Genomic DNA, 17,967 nt, shown 5'->3' with positions numbered 1-17,967 from the left:
TTAAAATTGCACAACCTACTTAAAAAAAACACACACACAAAAACAAACAACCCCCCAAAAAAATCAGGCTTCGTGGACGCCGTTTCTCTGCCGACAATCGCAGCGAAACATCTTGACGGCCGGAGGTGCGAAGAGGATAGGCGCTGAGGAAAGAGCCAACTACGCGTGTGTGTGTGTGTGTGTGTGTGTGTGTGTGTGTGTGTGTGTGTGTGTGTGTGTGTGTGTGTGTGTGTGTGTGTCCTGCGATAATGTTGCAGGGGCCGCAGGAAACACACACAGCGCCTGTTTTTGCTGCCGGGAGGGGGGGGCGGGTTCCTGGAAGTCAAGCGCCCGGTGCGATCGGACGCGCACGCACACACACGCGCACGCACAGGATACCTCGCCTCCGAAAAGGGGAAACATGCTGCGTGCGATACACATGCACACAGACGAGCAGACTTCCTGCGTTTTGCCACCTACCGGGCGGCCACCTGTGTCACCAAGATGGCGGACCCCCCCCCAACCCCCCCCCCCCGCGTGTGGGCAAAACAAGCGCACACACACACATACACACAGCGGGGGAGCTCGACAGTAAACAAGTGTCATTCAAAGACGGCCCGTCGTGGCCCGAGGCCGAGCGATGAGCGCGAGCGGCTTCAATATGGCCAATGTCTGCTCTGTATGCGTTATAAAGAGGTCATGGTTGAAGGGGAGGAGCTTAAAGAGATGGTCGTAAGGACGCCGTCTCAATTTTATTTTATTTTTTTTACACCAAGTACTCCCTAAAAAATCTATACTCAATGCAGTCCTAAAATATGACGTGCCAATGTATCAAACTAAACTGGATTTAGGGATTATTTTGCGTACCACTAGAGGGAGCCTGCGAACACTGCAAAATAGTTTTGTGGAAGTTGGTTTTGAACTCTTTATATAATATGGCTATTTATATCTTTAGCAATATAGATATATTTTGTGTAATCCTGCAAAGAATATTATTACTATTTTAGTTTTGTGTAAGTCAGTAATTTTTTGTAATTTTTCGGATTGTTTTGGGGTTTTTCTTTTTTATTTTGTGGAGATCTTCTTGCATAATCACACAAATTCTTACCTTAAGTTTTGTGTAATCCTTCTGTGAAAATCAGTTATGTCATTTTTCAGTTATGTTAAATTTAAATAATTGTGCTACCTCATTCCTGTTCTTATTTATTTATTTATTTATTTATTTATATGTATATTTATTTTAACTAATTAAAGGGATACTTGACTTATTGAGCCATTTTCAGCAGTTAAAAGTTAATATTTTGTCCATAATTAATTAATTCATTAACGACCAATCATGGCTCAGTTTGCTGACCAAGCCCAGAAAACAGGTGAGACATGCTTGGTCGTTACCTACTTCCTCAGCACAGGTGATGTCATCTTCAATCAACAGCAAGTGGAAAAAATACTTTTTAAAGGTATTCATTGTACGTGAAAACAAATGAAATTATCAGATTAATTATGGAAAAATAAGAACTTTTTACTGCTACCCCTTTAATTATTTGCTAACGATCTTGACAAACCACCATGACGTTTTATATTTAGATAGCCGGCGACATTGCTCACGCCCGACGAACGTTATCATCGTGGTGTGCGCTGCGCTACCCCCCCCCCCCCGACATCTTTGTCTGCATGTCGATGGTGCGACAGACGGCGAGAAAAGGAGAGGAGCGGCGCAAACGGTGCCGCTAATGGCGTCATCTTCCTCCCCGCGGAGACGCTGCCAAGGGAACAATATGCTCCGCCGGGGAGGGAAAATCGGACAAATATTTCACGTATACGGCAAAAGCGCTCACTGAGCCTATGATTTGACAAAGACATCAGTTTGGGACACACAGTGGCTTACAAAAAGTCTACACACCCCAGTATATATATATATAAAAAATAGACTGAGAAATCATTTAAAATTTTCTCCAACATTAATGTGACCTGTACAACTATATAAAAAAAAAAAATTGAGATTTGAAGTAAAAATAAGCAAGTGAGGTATTGTTGCAAAAGTATGTACACCCCAATTATTGGTATGAAGAGAAGCTGAAGTTTATTTGGAGGTGTGTGCCGACTCCCATTTAACTTGTACTCGCACACATGTGCAACTACTTTATACCACTTGCTTATTTTTACTTTCCTTCTGGAAAAGGATCAAATTATCACCATCCCTGTATTTACAACAACAACAACAAACTAGACAAGGTGGTGTCGCTTTTGCGTAACGAGGACCAGACGGCGTTGCATTCCTGTCCACTAGAGGGCAATATATAAAGTATATACAGTAGTAATCTAGTAATGTTGACATTTTGCATAATCGTGCTCCTAAAGGAACTGATAAATTCATTAATTTTGTGAAAATCTGATGTTTTTATGTCGTCTGACAGATTGATAACTACGTAACTAAATATTTAGTTGCATATAAATTGGTGAGAAATATGTTGTCATTCTGCTAATTAGCTAACTTAACTAGTTTCTGGGACATTTTTTGTGCAATGGTTTTTCTAGTAAATTCTTTGCATTAGTGGAAATTGGTTGTCATGCAAACATTTGTTTTGTTATGCTAAATAATGAAAACATAATTTCCGAGGAAAATACTTTTTCGTATTTGTGTGATTTGGTGTTTTTAGTTAGGAGCAAATTTTCTACTTTTGCAGCAATTGGTTGTCATTTCTGACAGTCCTCAACAAAATGAAACGTTATTTTATAGCCGTTTTTACAAAAAGCCTTAGCTAGCACGGACGAGTGCCAATGGACTTAGTGTTCGCACCAGCTTCTGCGAGTCGCCTTTGACTGACTCTGCGGTCCAGATGACTTCCAGATGGTGCGGCCGGTGTTTGCCTTAGGTCACTCGGCCAGGCATACACATGCACGTTGACGTGTGTGTGTTATGAATTTGTGTGTGTGAGTGCGCACTGGACGGACACACACACCAGTCAAACACGGCCTCAAGCTTCCGGCTGGTTCTTGTCCACGACACAGCTTGGGCGTAATGAGTGATAATTCCCCACTTAGACTTCCAATGTGATTCCCGAGCAGATGATCAGCGACGTAGCTCTTGGGCTAGAAACCTCCTGCAAGGAAACCTCACATTGTGATCCACCCCATTCCTTTGTTCATAAAATGAATGCAAAATTTACTTTTAAGAATTAAAAAAAAAACGGGCCATGAGATTTGCAGGTGGGGTTAACCAAGTAAAAAAACGAATGCTAAAATGGGTAAGTAAAGCGTGTACGTCAAATTTATAAAAGACCCTATTTTGACAAATAATTTCATGTTTTTCGATTTTGTTGTTAAGAATTTATTTAGATACTCAACAAAAATATAAACCCGGGGGGGGGGGGGGGGGATGATTCTGTCTGGGGACCCCGAAAAGTCCCCAGACCCCGCCCATTAACAAAACTCCACCTTTCAGTGACCTTTTACTGTGGGCAGTCTAACGGACACACCTGTGCACTAATCGTGGTGTCTAATCAGCATCTTGATATGTCACACCTGTGAGGTGGGATGGATTATGTGCTCACTATCACAGATTTTCATTAGACGGGTTTGTGATCAATATTTGAGAGAAATGGTGATATTGTGTATGTGGAAGAAGTTTTAAATAAAACTTTTTTTTTTAATATACTATATTTCTGTTGTTTAAATATTACTTTTAAACTCTATGGTTTATATATATATATATATATATATATATATATATTTATATATACACACAAGTGTAATTTATGTATGGTCATTCTGCAATTGTAATCGTTTTCTTTCATTGTGATTACTCTCGAAAAATTCCTCATCTAGTGACCCTCGTGTGAGGAGAAGTATTTGGATAACGGGATGGAAGAATATTATTTGCTAATGATTTGATTAAAAAAAGAAGTTTGGTCCAATCAGACGGTTAGCCACTGCTCTTGGCCCCGCCCCCCCGCCACTTGGCTATGCGCGCAGCCTCCCGGAGTCAGAGCGCCGCTGCTCCTCCGCACCAGCGCAGCGCGTGTGAGCAAATCGCCACAGAAGCACGAGCAGTGTCGAGCGAGCAGTCGTCCCCACTTCATCGACGTTTTCACGGATTTCACCAGCCCGCCTGCCTGCCCCCCCTCCCACCCCCTTTTCCCCTTCCTTCTCACCCACTTCCGCCTTTCCCCCCCTTCCAGCTCCCGGGCTCCCTCCATCCACCATAGGGACTTTTTGGGAAGTACACGCTGCTGAGAGTGAGCCTCCGTCCGGACGCGGAGCTCCGGAGTCGCCGCCGGTGGCTTTCCCGAGAACCGCCCCGCAAATCACACACCGACGTGCCGCATGGTGGGAATCTCTGACTCCTTTCAGTGTAAGTCCGTTTCCCCCCCCTTCATCACATTGCCATGAAATGATGACAACTGGATGTGGGAAGGTGATTTAGGGAATTTGTGGAAGGTTTGATGCGTGCATTTGGATGCTTAATGGCCAAGAAGTAAACGGCACCAAAACATTGATTTGGATGCATTTTGATTGAAAATTATTTTTCTTTTTTGGTGTGCAAGATAAGCATTCTTGTGTGAATGTCATTGCGTGGGCTGCTTCCCTCTGTCTATCTGTCTGTGTGTTTGTGTGTAACGGTACAACAGTGTAACGGGTTCCCGGCCGTGTTTGGCTGCCAGTGGGAATATTGTTTTCACACACACGCAGATGGTGTTGCGGTGACGGTGCGATGATGCAGGTGATGGCATAAATAGTACCAAATGCTGCATTTTTATTTTGTATTTGGGCCAAATTGTTCATTGGGATCAATGCTGGGAATGATTTAGCAGGTCAGGCCGGAGTGATGTGTTTGAAAAAGAGGGGAATAACTGGAAGGTAAACAAAGAATGCAGGAGTGTGTTTGTGACGCACACACATGAAGCCACACTGTATAAACAAGCCGGTGTTAGCGGCGCACTGGCTTGCGGCGCTGCAGCATCCGCCAGTGGCCATCTGCCTGGACGCCGGCCCACCGCGCACCTGGCACAAACCACCCACGCAAGCAAGCGAGAGCCCCCCCCCCCTCCCTTTTTGGGCCACGAGGTCAAACGCATCAGGCTGCACACATGCACGCACGTGGCCTTGCAAACATGTTGTGGCTGCACGTCAGAGGTGGAGAGCTGATAATTTCTCTCTGTTATTTCCTGGGGGAGGAATGGTAAACTCCAAGCCTTTTTTTTCCGTAGGAAATCCTTTGATATATGCTGGGAATTCTCAAATTTGCACCCCCAAAATGCTCATATATGCATTCAAAGGGCGTACGTAGGTTTTCATCTGTCCTAAAAAACAAAACAAAACCTGCTTTTTATACAAAATCGTACAAAATATAGCATAAGTGGTAGAATTTGCTCCCCTACATACTATTACACGTTCTTAGAGCATAGTTCTACAACAGTGATGAAATGTAATGAAAAGAAAAATCTACATTTTTCCATTGATTACTTTGTTTTTTGTTTGCAAAATTTGGCATTTTCCCACTAATTTGCATTTTTTGGTACAAATTCCACCTCAAAAATTTCATTTTTACATAGACTATCAAAAAAAATACTTTCTTTCTTTTTTTTAAACAAAATGGTAAAAAAAAAGAAAAATGGCAAATATTTAAAAAAATGTAAAAAAATATTTTGTCACTAATGTCATGACTTTTTTGGACAAAATCTACCAAAACTTGCTAGTTAAAAAAAAAATAAAAATACATAGTTCCAAGACCAGACTAAAAATAAACTTTTTTTTGGTGCAAATTTTCTATCTTTTTGTTGGACAAAATTTTTAACTAAACAGTTTCAAGACCAGAATATCCTAAATAATTTAAAAAATAGTCATTTTTTGGCAACATGGCAAAAAATAATTAAATAAGTGTAAGTTTTTCATCAGTATTTCATTATTATTATATTCCTTATTTTATTTTTTATTTTTTTGACAAAAAAGCTTTTTTCAAACTGAAAAAATTGGGTAGGCGTGTGTACAAAAATCTGCAAAATGAGTGGAAAAGTTTCATTTTTTTGCTACGTGATTGTGATGGAGTTGACTTTTTGTTGTCGCTCAGGCGTGTATGGATCGGCCACGCTTCGCTGAGTCTCACGGTGTGTGTTATTGACAGAATCAAGAGTGTGTGTGTGTGTGTCACACGTTGTCGATCAATATACCCATCGATGGTTATCAGCGAGAGGGTGGTACTCGTCGCTGCTTATTGAATTTCATCAGCCGTGAAAGATGGTGTTAAGGGACTGCAAGTTGGTGTGTGTGTGTGTGTGGGGGGGGGGGGGGTGTTTTTGGAGGCAAGAAGTGTGCCTACATGAGGGTCTTACTTAATGTCAAGAGTGAGCACTACAAAATGATTTTATTGGTGGGCGGAAACGCTAGCAGCTAAGCGCAAACAACTACCGTAGTCCCAATGTCCTGTGGCTAAAATCCCGCCAGTTAAGAGCTCGGTTGCAACATGTATTTGCAGTTTGCGCTCGGGGTTAGCATGTAGCGTCAATGCTATCTGTACTTGAGTTAGCTGTACGAATACATTCCCTTTTTGTTTTTTTTATGTTTCCGGACCAGTCTTCGTGTACTCTGTTAGAAGCACCTTCATGTTGATGCTAGTTTTGTTAGCCTGTCTATGGCATTTTTAATTATGTGTTAGCATTAAGCTAGGAAAGCTACGTGGTTTATTTTTTAAACTCGCTGTTGCCAACTGGTGCTCGTAACTCAAATTCTGGCTGGCAACTTGACACCAAAAAATGGGCTGAGCGATGACTCGTACTTAAAAAAAACCCCCATCAAACTATCAATCTCAAGTCTCAATTAAACGTAGAACAGACTTGAAGCTTAGCTAACTTTTGACCAGCTAAAGGTTAACCAAAGGCTTAAGTTGACCTAGCTTAGCTGTCTTTTTGGGTTTTATCGTTGTCATATTCGTTGACTTGCAAACCTTGAATGTTAAATCTTTTTGCAGATCAAAAACGCCTCCATTCCAAATTTGAAAAACCTTTGCGCTCCCATGCGCGCTTATGTCAAGTCATGTGACTCGAGTCCCCATCTCTGAGGTTAGCTTTGTCAAAATGCTCATAACGGGCCTGATGCGACCGATTATTTCCATCTCATTTGTTACCTACTGGCAAAACAGCTTTTACATTTAAATTTTTTTGTGCATCCCAAAGAATGCTAACACGCATGCGCAGCTCTCCCTAGGCACTTTCTATAGACTGCGATTGACTCGCTAATTAACTGTACTTTCTCGGACACACAAACGCGCACACACATGCACACAGATGTCTGTCCTGTCCTGTCTTTCTCTCGCACTGTTTATTTTCCTGCCTCCATCTGGAGTCTGCTGATATTGTAATCGCCCTAATGCACATTGCCTTCCCCTTACACACTTACACATTTACACACACACACACATGCACGCACACGCACATTGTGCCAGTCCCGACAAGCCCCTTTTCTTATTCTCTTCTTATTCCAAAAAGATAAGCCGCTGGATGTGATTGTGTCAGTGTGTGCGCGAGTGCGCAGGTGTCTACGCTTTGTGAATACAAAAAAAAGACGGGCCGGAACTCCAAAGTGAAGATGTTACCTGGTATCACCTCACCTCTGCGCTAAAAAGATGAAGACACAATAAAATACCCATGAGGGTTTTTTTGTTCAATAATATGTGAAAAAAAATGCGTTATCACATCAACGTACATTTTTTTCATATAATCGTTGGTCTAGTAATGGCTAATTATACTGCATAGAGTAGGTCGCGCTGGTGACATGTTTTGCTGCCATCGTTCCGCTACGAGTAGCCGCCGCTTGTCTCCCTCTGCTTTGCTCTCGTTAGCTTCTACCGCTAGCCGCTCTTGTTAGCCGCTCCATCTAGTTCTTGCGAACCGTTTTTGTTAGATGCTTCGCTAGTTCATGCTCGTCGCTCTTTTTAGCCACTGCAGCTAGTTCTTGTTAGCTGCTCCGCTCGTCACTCTTGTTAGCCTCTCCAGCTAGTTCTTGTTAGCTGCTTCGCCAGTTCATGCTAGTCACTCTTGTTAGCCGCTCCAGCTTGTTCTTGCTAGCCGCTTTTGTTAGCTGCTTCGCTAGTTCATGCTAGTCGCTCTTGTTAGCTGCTTCGCTAGTTCATGCTAGCCGCTCTTATTAGCCGCTCCTGCTCGCTCCCTCCATCTAATAGTTGGTGGTTGGCTTGCAAAGTGTGGTCTCTCTGAGGCACCGTAGTGTGCGTGTTTCAAAGTAGTTGTATTCTAGTTCACCACTAGGTGGGACTAAATCCTACTTCTTTCAACTGGATGGAATGGAAACGCCAACCATTATGATGATTGTTTTGACATGTATATAACTTATTCAGTCAGATTATTATTTTTTTAAATCATCTTATATTAATATTAGAAAAAATCGAATAAGAATTAGGATTTTTATCATTCTTGAAGAATGTAAGGCTTTTGTTGAAAAACCGTCTAAATTCTGCGTAGAACTGGCCATTCAATATGATTATCTCATCATGTATACCTGTTATTAGAAATTATTTTTTTCAATTACCATTTGGAAGAAATATTATTAGCAACATTAGAAAATGCAATATTACACTTAATTACAGTGCTACTATTTATTTGTACAAAATCCAACAATTTTTCAAAAATAACTATTAACCTTCTACTGTGACGGTTTAGACAACATTCATCAAGGCATTTTTTTTAATCACCCCCATTAGAATGTTATTTTTTTTATATACAATTCTTCATCTGACTCCATTTGCACTTATTTTGACACAGTTTCAATGTGCATACCATGTAGTTTCTAAAATCAACATTCATACATTTTTGTGGATGAAAACCATTTTTAACGTCATTTTCCCACTAATCGATCACAACTGTTGTTGTACATAACTACAATTTGCATTAGCGGCACGCTGCCGGAACTGAAGAAATCTTTGTTTCGTGTCAGCGGCAAACAGAGGCCGCCGATTGTCTTGTTGTTGCGACAGGCAGCCTCCCGTGTGGAAAAAGTGGCAATTATTTCACGGGAAAAGCGGCCGTTAAGGAAAGTGGCTGAAAGGAAAAACGAGCGCAGACGTTTTGGGCAAGAAGACGACGACGCTCAATTTTCACCCCATGCGGTCGAGAGTAAAAAGCCTCATTTTGTTTAACATCTTCTAAACCAGGAAGCGGCGCAATTACGGAAGATTGCGTTGCAATGTCGGGAGAGAGGAGAGCGGCGTGTGATGCCCTCCAAACAAACAATTTGACTGACGCTCGTCGCTCTCTGGAAAAGTTGTGCTGAAAATTGCAAAATTGGTTCAGTTCACTCGGCAACGAGAATTTAGTAGCAAAGGCTGTTATTTTTTTTATATTAATCCACAAACAAGCAACACATTTTGACACAGTTATATTTAGCATTTTTAAACAACAAAATGTGCAAATGTGCAAATGTGCAGGTACTATATATATATATATATATATCTAAAAGGCGGGGCCTGGCCCAGTGAGTGATGCGGGAGTCGGCAAGCGAGAATTTAAAGATGGCTGTCGTAAGGTCAGGCTAGCGGCTGGCTGCTTACTGGCTGAGCGTTAGCCAGGCTGCGAGATGAAATTTGTGTGAAAAATGATCACAGATTGAGATTTTGCTTTACATCTATTTGTTATTGAATTAGTCAAGTTAATTGTTTCAGCCCGAAATGTTTATACTACTTGTTAAGATGTATTTCAACAACATTCACTCACACACACACACACACAAAAAAAAAACGTACTATTATTATTTAGTCTGCAATATTTTAATATGAAGAGTACTAATAATTCACCAAATGTATGTGAGAAGAAGGCAAAATGTTTGCTCACTCCACAAATTTCATTTGGCAGTGATTTTTATTGTATTTTTTATTGTTATTGTAATTGTTATTCCACCCACTATGATTTCATTGATATTTTTTTATGTAAATCCAAGTTATTAAAAGGGTATTTTTAATCAGCATTGATTAATTTATTTAAAAAAAAAAGAAACATTTTTGTCACCCTTTAAAAATGCTTATTTTTCCGCCAATTAAAAATCATTTTTTCTTTCCTTTAAAAAATCTTTCCAAATTCCTTGCTAAACCAAATCCATCTCTTTTCATTATTATTATTAGATGACAATATTTTAACAATAAGTCACATTTTCGGAAAAGTGACACTAACTACTGTTGTTATGTTGTTGACATTATTTGTGAAGACAAGTTATTAAAGTGGATCATCATTTTTTTCTTTATACCTCAAATTTGTTTTCACACTAATTACCATCATTTTTTTTTGTACAAAGTCGCAAAAAAGTCAATCTATTTATCTCAAGCTTTGTCAGCGCACATCTGTTTCTCTTATTTCTAATATTTCAAAATGATCAATCTGACAAAATTGACGGCGATACCATTTTTGCCGTGACTAGTACATTTCGCACAAAACCTCTCCACATTTGACAATAAATCCGTGGGAAGTATTCTAGTGGGACGCATTGACGCTGCAACGCACGTGAGGATTGTTGCGACGTTTACAGAGTTTTGCTTGAGCTCCTCTCAGATTTAACAAGCCTCTTCGCAGACGCGTTTGCCCGAAACGCTTTCTCTCTCGACGAAACGACTCTCGCAGGCGCACAATAAAAATTCGGGGGTAAACCCGTCCCACCTTGGAATATTTTTGCAGATGTTGCGAGATTGTTGGCTTGCGTGGGGATGATTTCTTCGCCATCTGTTTCAAGCAACACCGCCACCTATGTCTCTTTATCAACATCTGCTTTTCGCTACAACCCAACCCCGCACCCCCGCTCCTCTTTACTACTGCTGCCTCACACATGTGCTAACCATTAGCATGTCATAGCATTGAGAAAGTGTAATCCGTTCAGTCTTTCACTCTTTTTCTTAGTTGTTTCCATAACTGCTAACAATTTAGTGGTTTTACGCGTCCCCGCGTGACGACGACTTGCCGCCTGTGCGATGTTAGCTGTTAGCCGTTAGCGGCATGGAAGCTTTGTATCTTGATCTTTCCTTGGGATCGTGTTGCTTGCTAGCGCACCTGCACTACTGCACTGCAGTCAGAATGCAGCTGAAGCGGGGCAGCTCATCTGGCGGCGACTGGTCGGGTATGAAAGTGATGAAGGCAATGGAGTAGTTTGTTGCTTGAAGGAGGAGAACGAGACGTAGAATCTGGGGGAAATTAGAAATTGACCTGCAAGTTAAGTTAGTTTTATTGTTGCTAACCCTGCGTTTTCCCGTGCGACTGTTCTGCGTGAAAGGTATGATTTAAGATTAGTTTACTCGACCCCGATCTCACCTAATGTAAACGGCCTGTGATAGAATTGTCCCGATTTGATTACGCGATCGGAAATCGGGGCTAATCACGTCAGTTTCAGCTGATCATTATTGTGTGTGTTTTTTAACATAGCTTGCATCTCGTTTTTCATCAGCAGCTTAATAACTCATTTGCTCCCAAAATCTTATAAATACGTTCTATTTGAACTGTTACCATGCTCCCAAAGACTTATTTATATGTTTTAAGTCTTCTTTTTTTGTATGGTATAAAATACAGAAGGCTTTGATGCAGCCTATGAACTAAAGAGAATGCATGAAGCAATGGTAGTTATTACAAAAACGGCCAGCAGGTGGCAGCAGAGTATAAGAGATCAACCAGGGCAAGCTGGAAAACAAGCTGTTTCCCCCACTGTTAGAAACAGATTTGTGACTAATGATAAAACTTAGCTATATATTAATGCTAATTGCTGCAAACGGATAGAAATATATTTTTTTCCTGATGAAAGAAGAGACTTTAATGTTTCATTTGGTAGGTTTCATGTTTTTATAGCAATAGGACACAATATTATGTGGGCCTTGCAAAATCGGTCATAATCCGGGAGCGAAGGGGGTTGCTTCAGTCAAAATGGCTGGGAGTGAATGATGTTTCACTTACACGGCTGACAACCACGGCAAGTCAAACAATACTACAAACTGCACAATAAACTAAAATTTCTGTCTTTTTTTTATTTTTTTTTTACTCAAAATCTGCTGGTACACATATTGAACCACTCAAAATGTGCTTGAAGCCTCTTTGTTGGATTTTGAACAGAAAAAAGGAAAGCACTGTAATTTGTGGACAACTGACTTTTTTTCCAGGTTGACTGAACATTTTGTCGCTTCTAAGAATTTGTCCTAGTGTGACTTGTGAGTGGATTTCCTCCAATTGACAATAAAAACGGCTAATCACTGAAAGGGAAAGTGACGTATATCCCCTTTTTCTCGGCACATGTTGGGGGTCCCAAAACGCTAGCAGAGCCTCAGTGGGCTCGGCGCGTCAAGCAAGTGAGAAAGCAGGCCAGCCGCCGCAACCGCATGGAATGTTTCCACAAAAATAGCCCCAGCCGCTGACGGAGATTTTGTGGAAAACATCGCCGGCCGGGCAACAGGAACCGGGCCGGGCCGGCCACACAATGGGCCTTCAGAATCAGAGGAACCCAGATAGCCCCGCAGCTCAGGAACCAGAAGAGGAACCTGGACCGGGAGAGGATGGGAGCCGGGCGGGAACGTCGGGCTGCTCAGGATATGAAACATGCGCATGCCACTCAGGATGTTTGTTTTTGTTTTTGGTTGAGTTTTTATTTTTTTTATTTTATTTTTTGCGCCGCCATCATAGGTAATTCGGGCCGCGGATGCCGGATGGTTGATGGCACCGGGAAGGGCGACCCCGGCGTGTCCTGGCCGTCCTATCAGGCTTCCTCAGAAGCCTCGTGGGAACTCTCACATGTGAAGGAAGAAAACGGTTTCACTTGTGGACTTTCCAGGACTACTCTCACGCTGAATTTACGGAAATGTCGGGGGGTGGGGGTGGGGGGGGGGGCGCATTTGTAGGCAACTATGAAAAATCAGTGATCGATTGTAATGTCATAATTTGCCATCATTGATCAGACAAGCAAAATAAGACATTGCAGATTTGCATTTGTAGGCAACTATAAAAAATCAGTGATCGGCTGTAATGTCTTTTGCCCGATTGATTAATGACGTCATTGATCGGGTCCACGAAGTGAGAGCTTACATGTTATATTTAATGTTTATCAGCATTTTTTTTTTAAGATTCGTTTTTGTATGTATTCAGTTCCCCCCCCCCCACCCCCCCCCCCCCCCCATTTTAATTGTCATCAATTATATGTGCTGGGCGTCAGTCAACTTAAGAGTAAATATAAAATATTTTTAAATATATATATATTTTCTCCATCTTTTAATCGATTCTCTGATCGGTTCTCATTTTTTTTCCAAACTACTAAATACTGATTGTGTAAAGTCTACAGAAAAACACAATCTCATTAACTCAAAAACTTTTTTTTGCTGCCAGTATTTATTTTAATTTTTTTCTGTTTACCTCAATTATACGCAAATTTTGTCTATTTGTGGGCCGGGATGGTCACAAATAGCCAGAGTCGACCGTTCGATAAATAAATAGTTTAGCTTGATTAGATCAGTTATCGCCGGCGATTGGCTACAAAATCCTCATCATGTAAAAATCTTAATTTTGCCGTAATTGTACGCGCTACCTTTTAATCCCGTCTTTATCGCCACGGTCAAATCGTACGTGCGGATTAGAACGCGACCGCTCCCCCCGGGCGTTGAGACGGCTGCGAGAGATCAACGGATTTGTTAGCCGATTAGAATGTGGTGAAAAGTCTCCGCCCCGAATAGCATAGCATCAGTCTGCAGAGGAGGAAGAGGAGGAGGAGGATGATGAGGATGAGTGAGGAGGCGGGTCCAGATGGTTGGGGACCTGCAGCACACACGGGGAGTCTTCACGCTTCTGCTCTCATTGCACCATTTCGGCTATCTTCGTGCACCTCCATCTTTCCCTGCGACATTTCGCGCACACACACACACACACACACACAACATCGCCCCCCCCTCCCAAAATGAGTCTCATCATACGTGTTGTACGTCTTTAAGCCGCTGTTTTGCTTTTCAATGCGCCGACTTGATACAATCAGCAGCAGTCGGGGGTCTGGACGCCGCTCTTATCTTATTGCCGCCTCGTTTTATTGATTATTGGCCACCCGGGGAGGCGGCGAGCACAAGCTAACAGCTAGCGGCCAGGCGCCGCGCGAATACCAATGAGGGTTGAGGCGGAAAGGAATTGTAACGCCACGAGATTGAAAGCGTAATTCAAAAAGATGTCAATTGGAGATTGTTAGCATAATTGCCTAAATCATTTTTTAGCTTCCTGTTACAACGTTTGTCAGTTCATCAAGGTCATTGTAAATAGAAATCGAAAACTGCCGTTAATTTCATGCAATTTAAAGGAATAATGCTACATTGGGACATTGTTTTTTCTTTTTAAATTTCATGTATCAAAAGTACTAGTGGTATCGATACATGGTATCGGCATCAGTAACTACACAAGAGTTAAGTACTCGTACTAGTATCAGTTTTAAGGGCATTCAAAATGTATCATTTTGATGTTAAACACTCCATTTTATTGGCAAACAGTCTTCATGCCAAAATGTGACATTTGCGTCTCAAACGGCGTTTTTTTTTTTTTTTTTTTTTTTATCAACAAGCGAGCGTTGATCTAATTTTGCATTCGGACTGCCAAATGTGTGGATTTGTTGTCCTCGCACCCGCTCGCAATCGTCTCTGTCTTCTTTGTGTCTGTGTTGTTGTTGTGATGACATTTGTCGCGGCTTCTCTTACGCTCTCGCCTCCATTACTGGCAGCCCGAGAGGCCGCCGGGGAGCGCGAGGCTCATTGGCTGGCAATCATCTCCGCACGCTTTGTCTCGCGCGCGCACACGGGGAAATAAACAGAGGCTTTTGCTGCCTTTTTTTTTTTTTTTTGCACGCGCGTGTGACAAGTGAGTGAATGCACCGACATATGTTAATCAAATGTCTGGATGCCGGCAGAGCGGCGGGGGCGCCAAGAACACCACAGAAGAAGAAGAAGAAGAACAAGGAGGAGATAACAGGAAGTGGTTGGGGATCAATATCGGGTCCATTAGTTTAACAGAGTGCAGATGCACAGATGAGCTTCACTTTTATTTTTCATTTCAAATGAGGAGTTTTGGGATGGAACATGCCTGGTTGGCATGCAGCGTTTCCATGGCAACGTGGATTTTATTTTATTGCAATTTCTTGGCGATCAATATGACGATGAAATGTTTTTGTTTTTGAAATGTTATGAAATGTGTAATTTTCGTGGCAAAATGTTGATGGCAGGATGAGCGTATTTTGCTGGTATTGTTATTGAACAGTATGGCGTTTTGGAAAACAGCGCCTCTAGTGGCAGGATGTCAAATGTTTAACTCATTGGCATAGACGTCTATTTCTATTAGTTAATATTTTTTTCTCCACTTTTGTTAACAGGAGTATGAAAACCTAGGGGGAATTTTTTTTACATTTACAACAGATATAACATTTGTGATTAATCGTGAGTTAACTATTGAAATCAAGCGATTAATTAAAAAATAATAATTATAATCGCCTGACGCGAATTTTTTTTTTTAAAGAAAAAATTATTAAAAATTAGGGGCTTCAGGCAGTTAACATTTTAAATCATAATTAATCGCATGACTTCAGTAGTTAACTCACGATTAATCACAAATTTTATATCTGTTCCAAATGTACAATAAAAAGTTCTAGGTTTTCATACGCTAGTTAAAAAAAATGTAACTAGTAGAAATTGCAAATTAATTTTTGACGTCTATAGCCGTCAATGGCAGTGAATGAGTCAACATGTAATAATTTTGTGTCAAAATATCAAATTTTTATGTATTTGTGACAAAATATGGAACTTGTTTCAATGTGGAATTATAGAATAGTGTCATAAAAAATGCCGTATTTTGTGGTGGAGCTTTTCACAAACAAAACCATTCAAGAGCGGTTTTATTGCAAAGTGGAACGACTCGAATGTGGGATTACGATTTGATTCAATTTGGTGTGGCTCAATTGGAGAGGCATTGAGTTTTGATTTATTTGACATACATTTGACGATTTGAATAAAGTTGTCCGTACCGTAAATAAGCCAGTGCCTTCCATCTCTCCAATAAGAGAGACATATCTCGATATATTTCAAAATGGAACGATTCGATTTGATTAAATCGAAAAACGATCACAACGCCGCTTTGCAGTGATGACATAAAAACTCATTTAAAACATAAAAGCAAATGTTGTCAATTTTGAGGCTATTTTTGAGTGTGACGTGCGTCTGGCTGTCCACAACAACAAATGTCTGCGCGAGAACACGGAACGTTGGTTCTGGGCAACACAAATAGGGTTTTAAAATGATTAAATATTGTTTTGAGACATACATTTTTGTGTTGACCACAACAAAATGATTGGTTGCCATTTTTTCCTAATCCTGTTTTGTGGCAAAATGTGGTGTTTTTCTAGCGGGGGAAAAAATTTAGCTAAATGTGCCATTGTGCCATGTTACAGATGTTATTTTTGTGGCAAAAAACAGCATTTCCTTGGACAGATGTGATGTTTTCATTATTTGTGACAAAATTGTGTCAAGGGTGCTTGAAGTGTAATCTTTTTCGTGTGGCAACATTTTAGATTTTCACAATTATATTTTGCCTTTTCATGGCAAAATACGATGTTGTATTATGGGGAGTAAAATGTTGTTTTTCTGGCATTCTGTATACTTTCTGTATTTGCATTTTAATGGCAAAAAAATCAAGTTTCAAGCAAATTTGGGGTTTTCATTGCAAAATGAAATTTTTTTATGGGACGTCACATTTGCATTGCTAAATGGTTTCATGGCAAGCATAGCTAAAAAAAGAAAGAAAGAAAACCACGCTCCAATTGATGTGAAATGAATACAACTAACAAAAGTGAGCATTACTTCAGTGTTTTTTTTTGTGCTTATGTGCACAAAAAAAAAAGTGTGATCAGAAGCGAAAGCAAGGGCAAGCGAACGCCAGCGGAGCGAGAAGTCGGTGGCGGTGCACAGATGGCGAGCTGTCAGCGCCCTCGCGCCCGCGCGCCGTCCCGCCTGTGCATCCATGCGTGTGCGCGCGCGTCTGTGCCCTCCGAGCTCGGGCGTGCGTGCGTGCGTGCGTCCGTCGCAGATGGCGCGGGCTCGGCGGACGCCGCCGCTCGGCTGGCGCGGACGCGCTCGGCTGGAGGCGCACAGTTGGCATCGCCAGCCACCACCATGCTGCCCCCCCCCCCCCCCCCCCCCCCCCAAACTACCCCCTCATCCCCAAGTGTACCTGCTGCCAGCTGTACCCTCGCAACACTGCGGACGCCGTGTATTTGCGGTCCGGCATTGGCAATTAGAGGATTTAGTTTGCGACCTATCGTCGGTTGTCGCTGGAAATCTCGTCTATTCGCTGTTTTCGTTCCGGCCAAGATGATACTTAATTGCTTTTGTTTTTAGGTTTAACTGACGAGCAGCTTCTTTGTGTATATTTTTTCCCCAAACATTTATGTTTGCGTGTAACAACATTTAATGTCATTAAAGGGATTTTGCTCAAATTAAAAAGCAGTCCACAGGCTTTAAAAATGTAAACAAAATTGATGTAAAACGTTGTTCATTTTACATACATTGTCACTACAACACAATTTAAATGTGATTTAAAAGATATATAATTCTTAGTGGCGACTGATATTGTAATTTACAATGAACAAAATGTCCTGGAGTTCACGAGTTGCTTCATGTTTTCAAATACCTGAATTTTAAAAACGCACTATTCTTGTCACCAATGTCCAACATGAAACACTAACCCCACCTCGTGGCAGAAAATTTCCTCAACACAAATGTGTGACTCAATCATTTACACCTTTTAACTGTTTAGTCTCTCTTTTTAACTTCAAATAACTTTATGAATTACTTGGCACAAAATTACTGTATCAACATAAGCATATTAATATTAGTCCACTTTTATGTTAATTAACAAGAGTATGAAAAATATAGAATAAATATTTTATTGTACACTAAGAACGGATATAACGTGTGATTAATTTGTGATTAATCGTGAGTTAACCGTGATT

The 17,967-nt window shown here is 41.1% G+C and overlaps 2 protein-coding genes across 2 annotated transcripts in view; both read left to right on the top strand.

Annotated features, from left to right (window-relative positions):
• The window catches only part of triqk (triple QxxK/R motif containing), an 81,179-nt gene extending 76,959 nt beyond the window's left edge, over window positions 1–4,220 (top strand). Inside the window, exon 6 of the transcript XR_015091093.1 lies at window positions 4,158–4,220. The gene's annotated coding sequence lies outside the window, so the exon portion shown is untranslated. The remainder of the gene's footprint in view (window positions 1–4,157) is intronic.
• The window catches only part of runx1t1 (RUNX1 partner transcriptional co-repressor 1), a 44,533-nt gene continuing 30,547 nt past the window's right edge, over window positions 3,982–17,967 (top strand). Inside the window, exon 1 of the mRNA XM_086062047.1 lies at window positions 3,982–4,330. Within this exon, the coding sequence (XP_085918173.1) occupies window positions 4,303–4,330 (28 nt within the window). The 5' untranslated portion in view covers window positions 3,982–4,302. The remainder of the gene's footprint in view (window positions 4,331–17,967) is intronic.

This window comes from Leptonotus elevatus, chromosome 19 (assembly GCF_054856555.1).
Source record: "Leptonotus elevatus isolate MCC_2025b chromosome 19, RoL_Lele_1.0, whole genome shotgun sequence".
Classification (NCBI taxonomy): domain Eukaryota; kingdom Metazoa; phylum Chordata; class Actinopteri; order Syngnathiformes; family Syngnathidae; genus Leptonotus; species Leptonotus elevatus.
The sequence above is the reverse complement of the archived record's forward strand: the minus strand, read 5'-3'. Positions and strand labels throughout refer to the sequence as shown.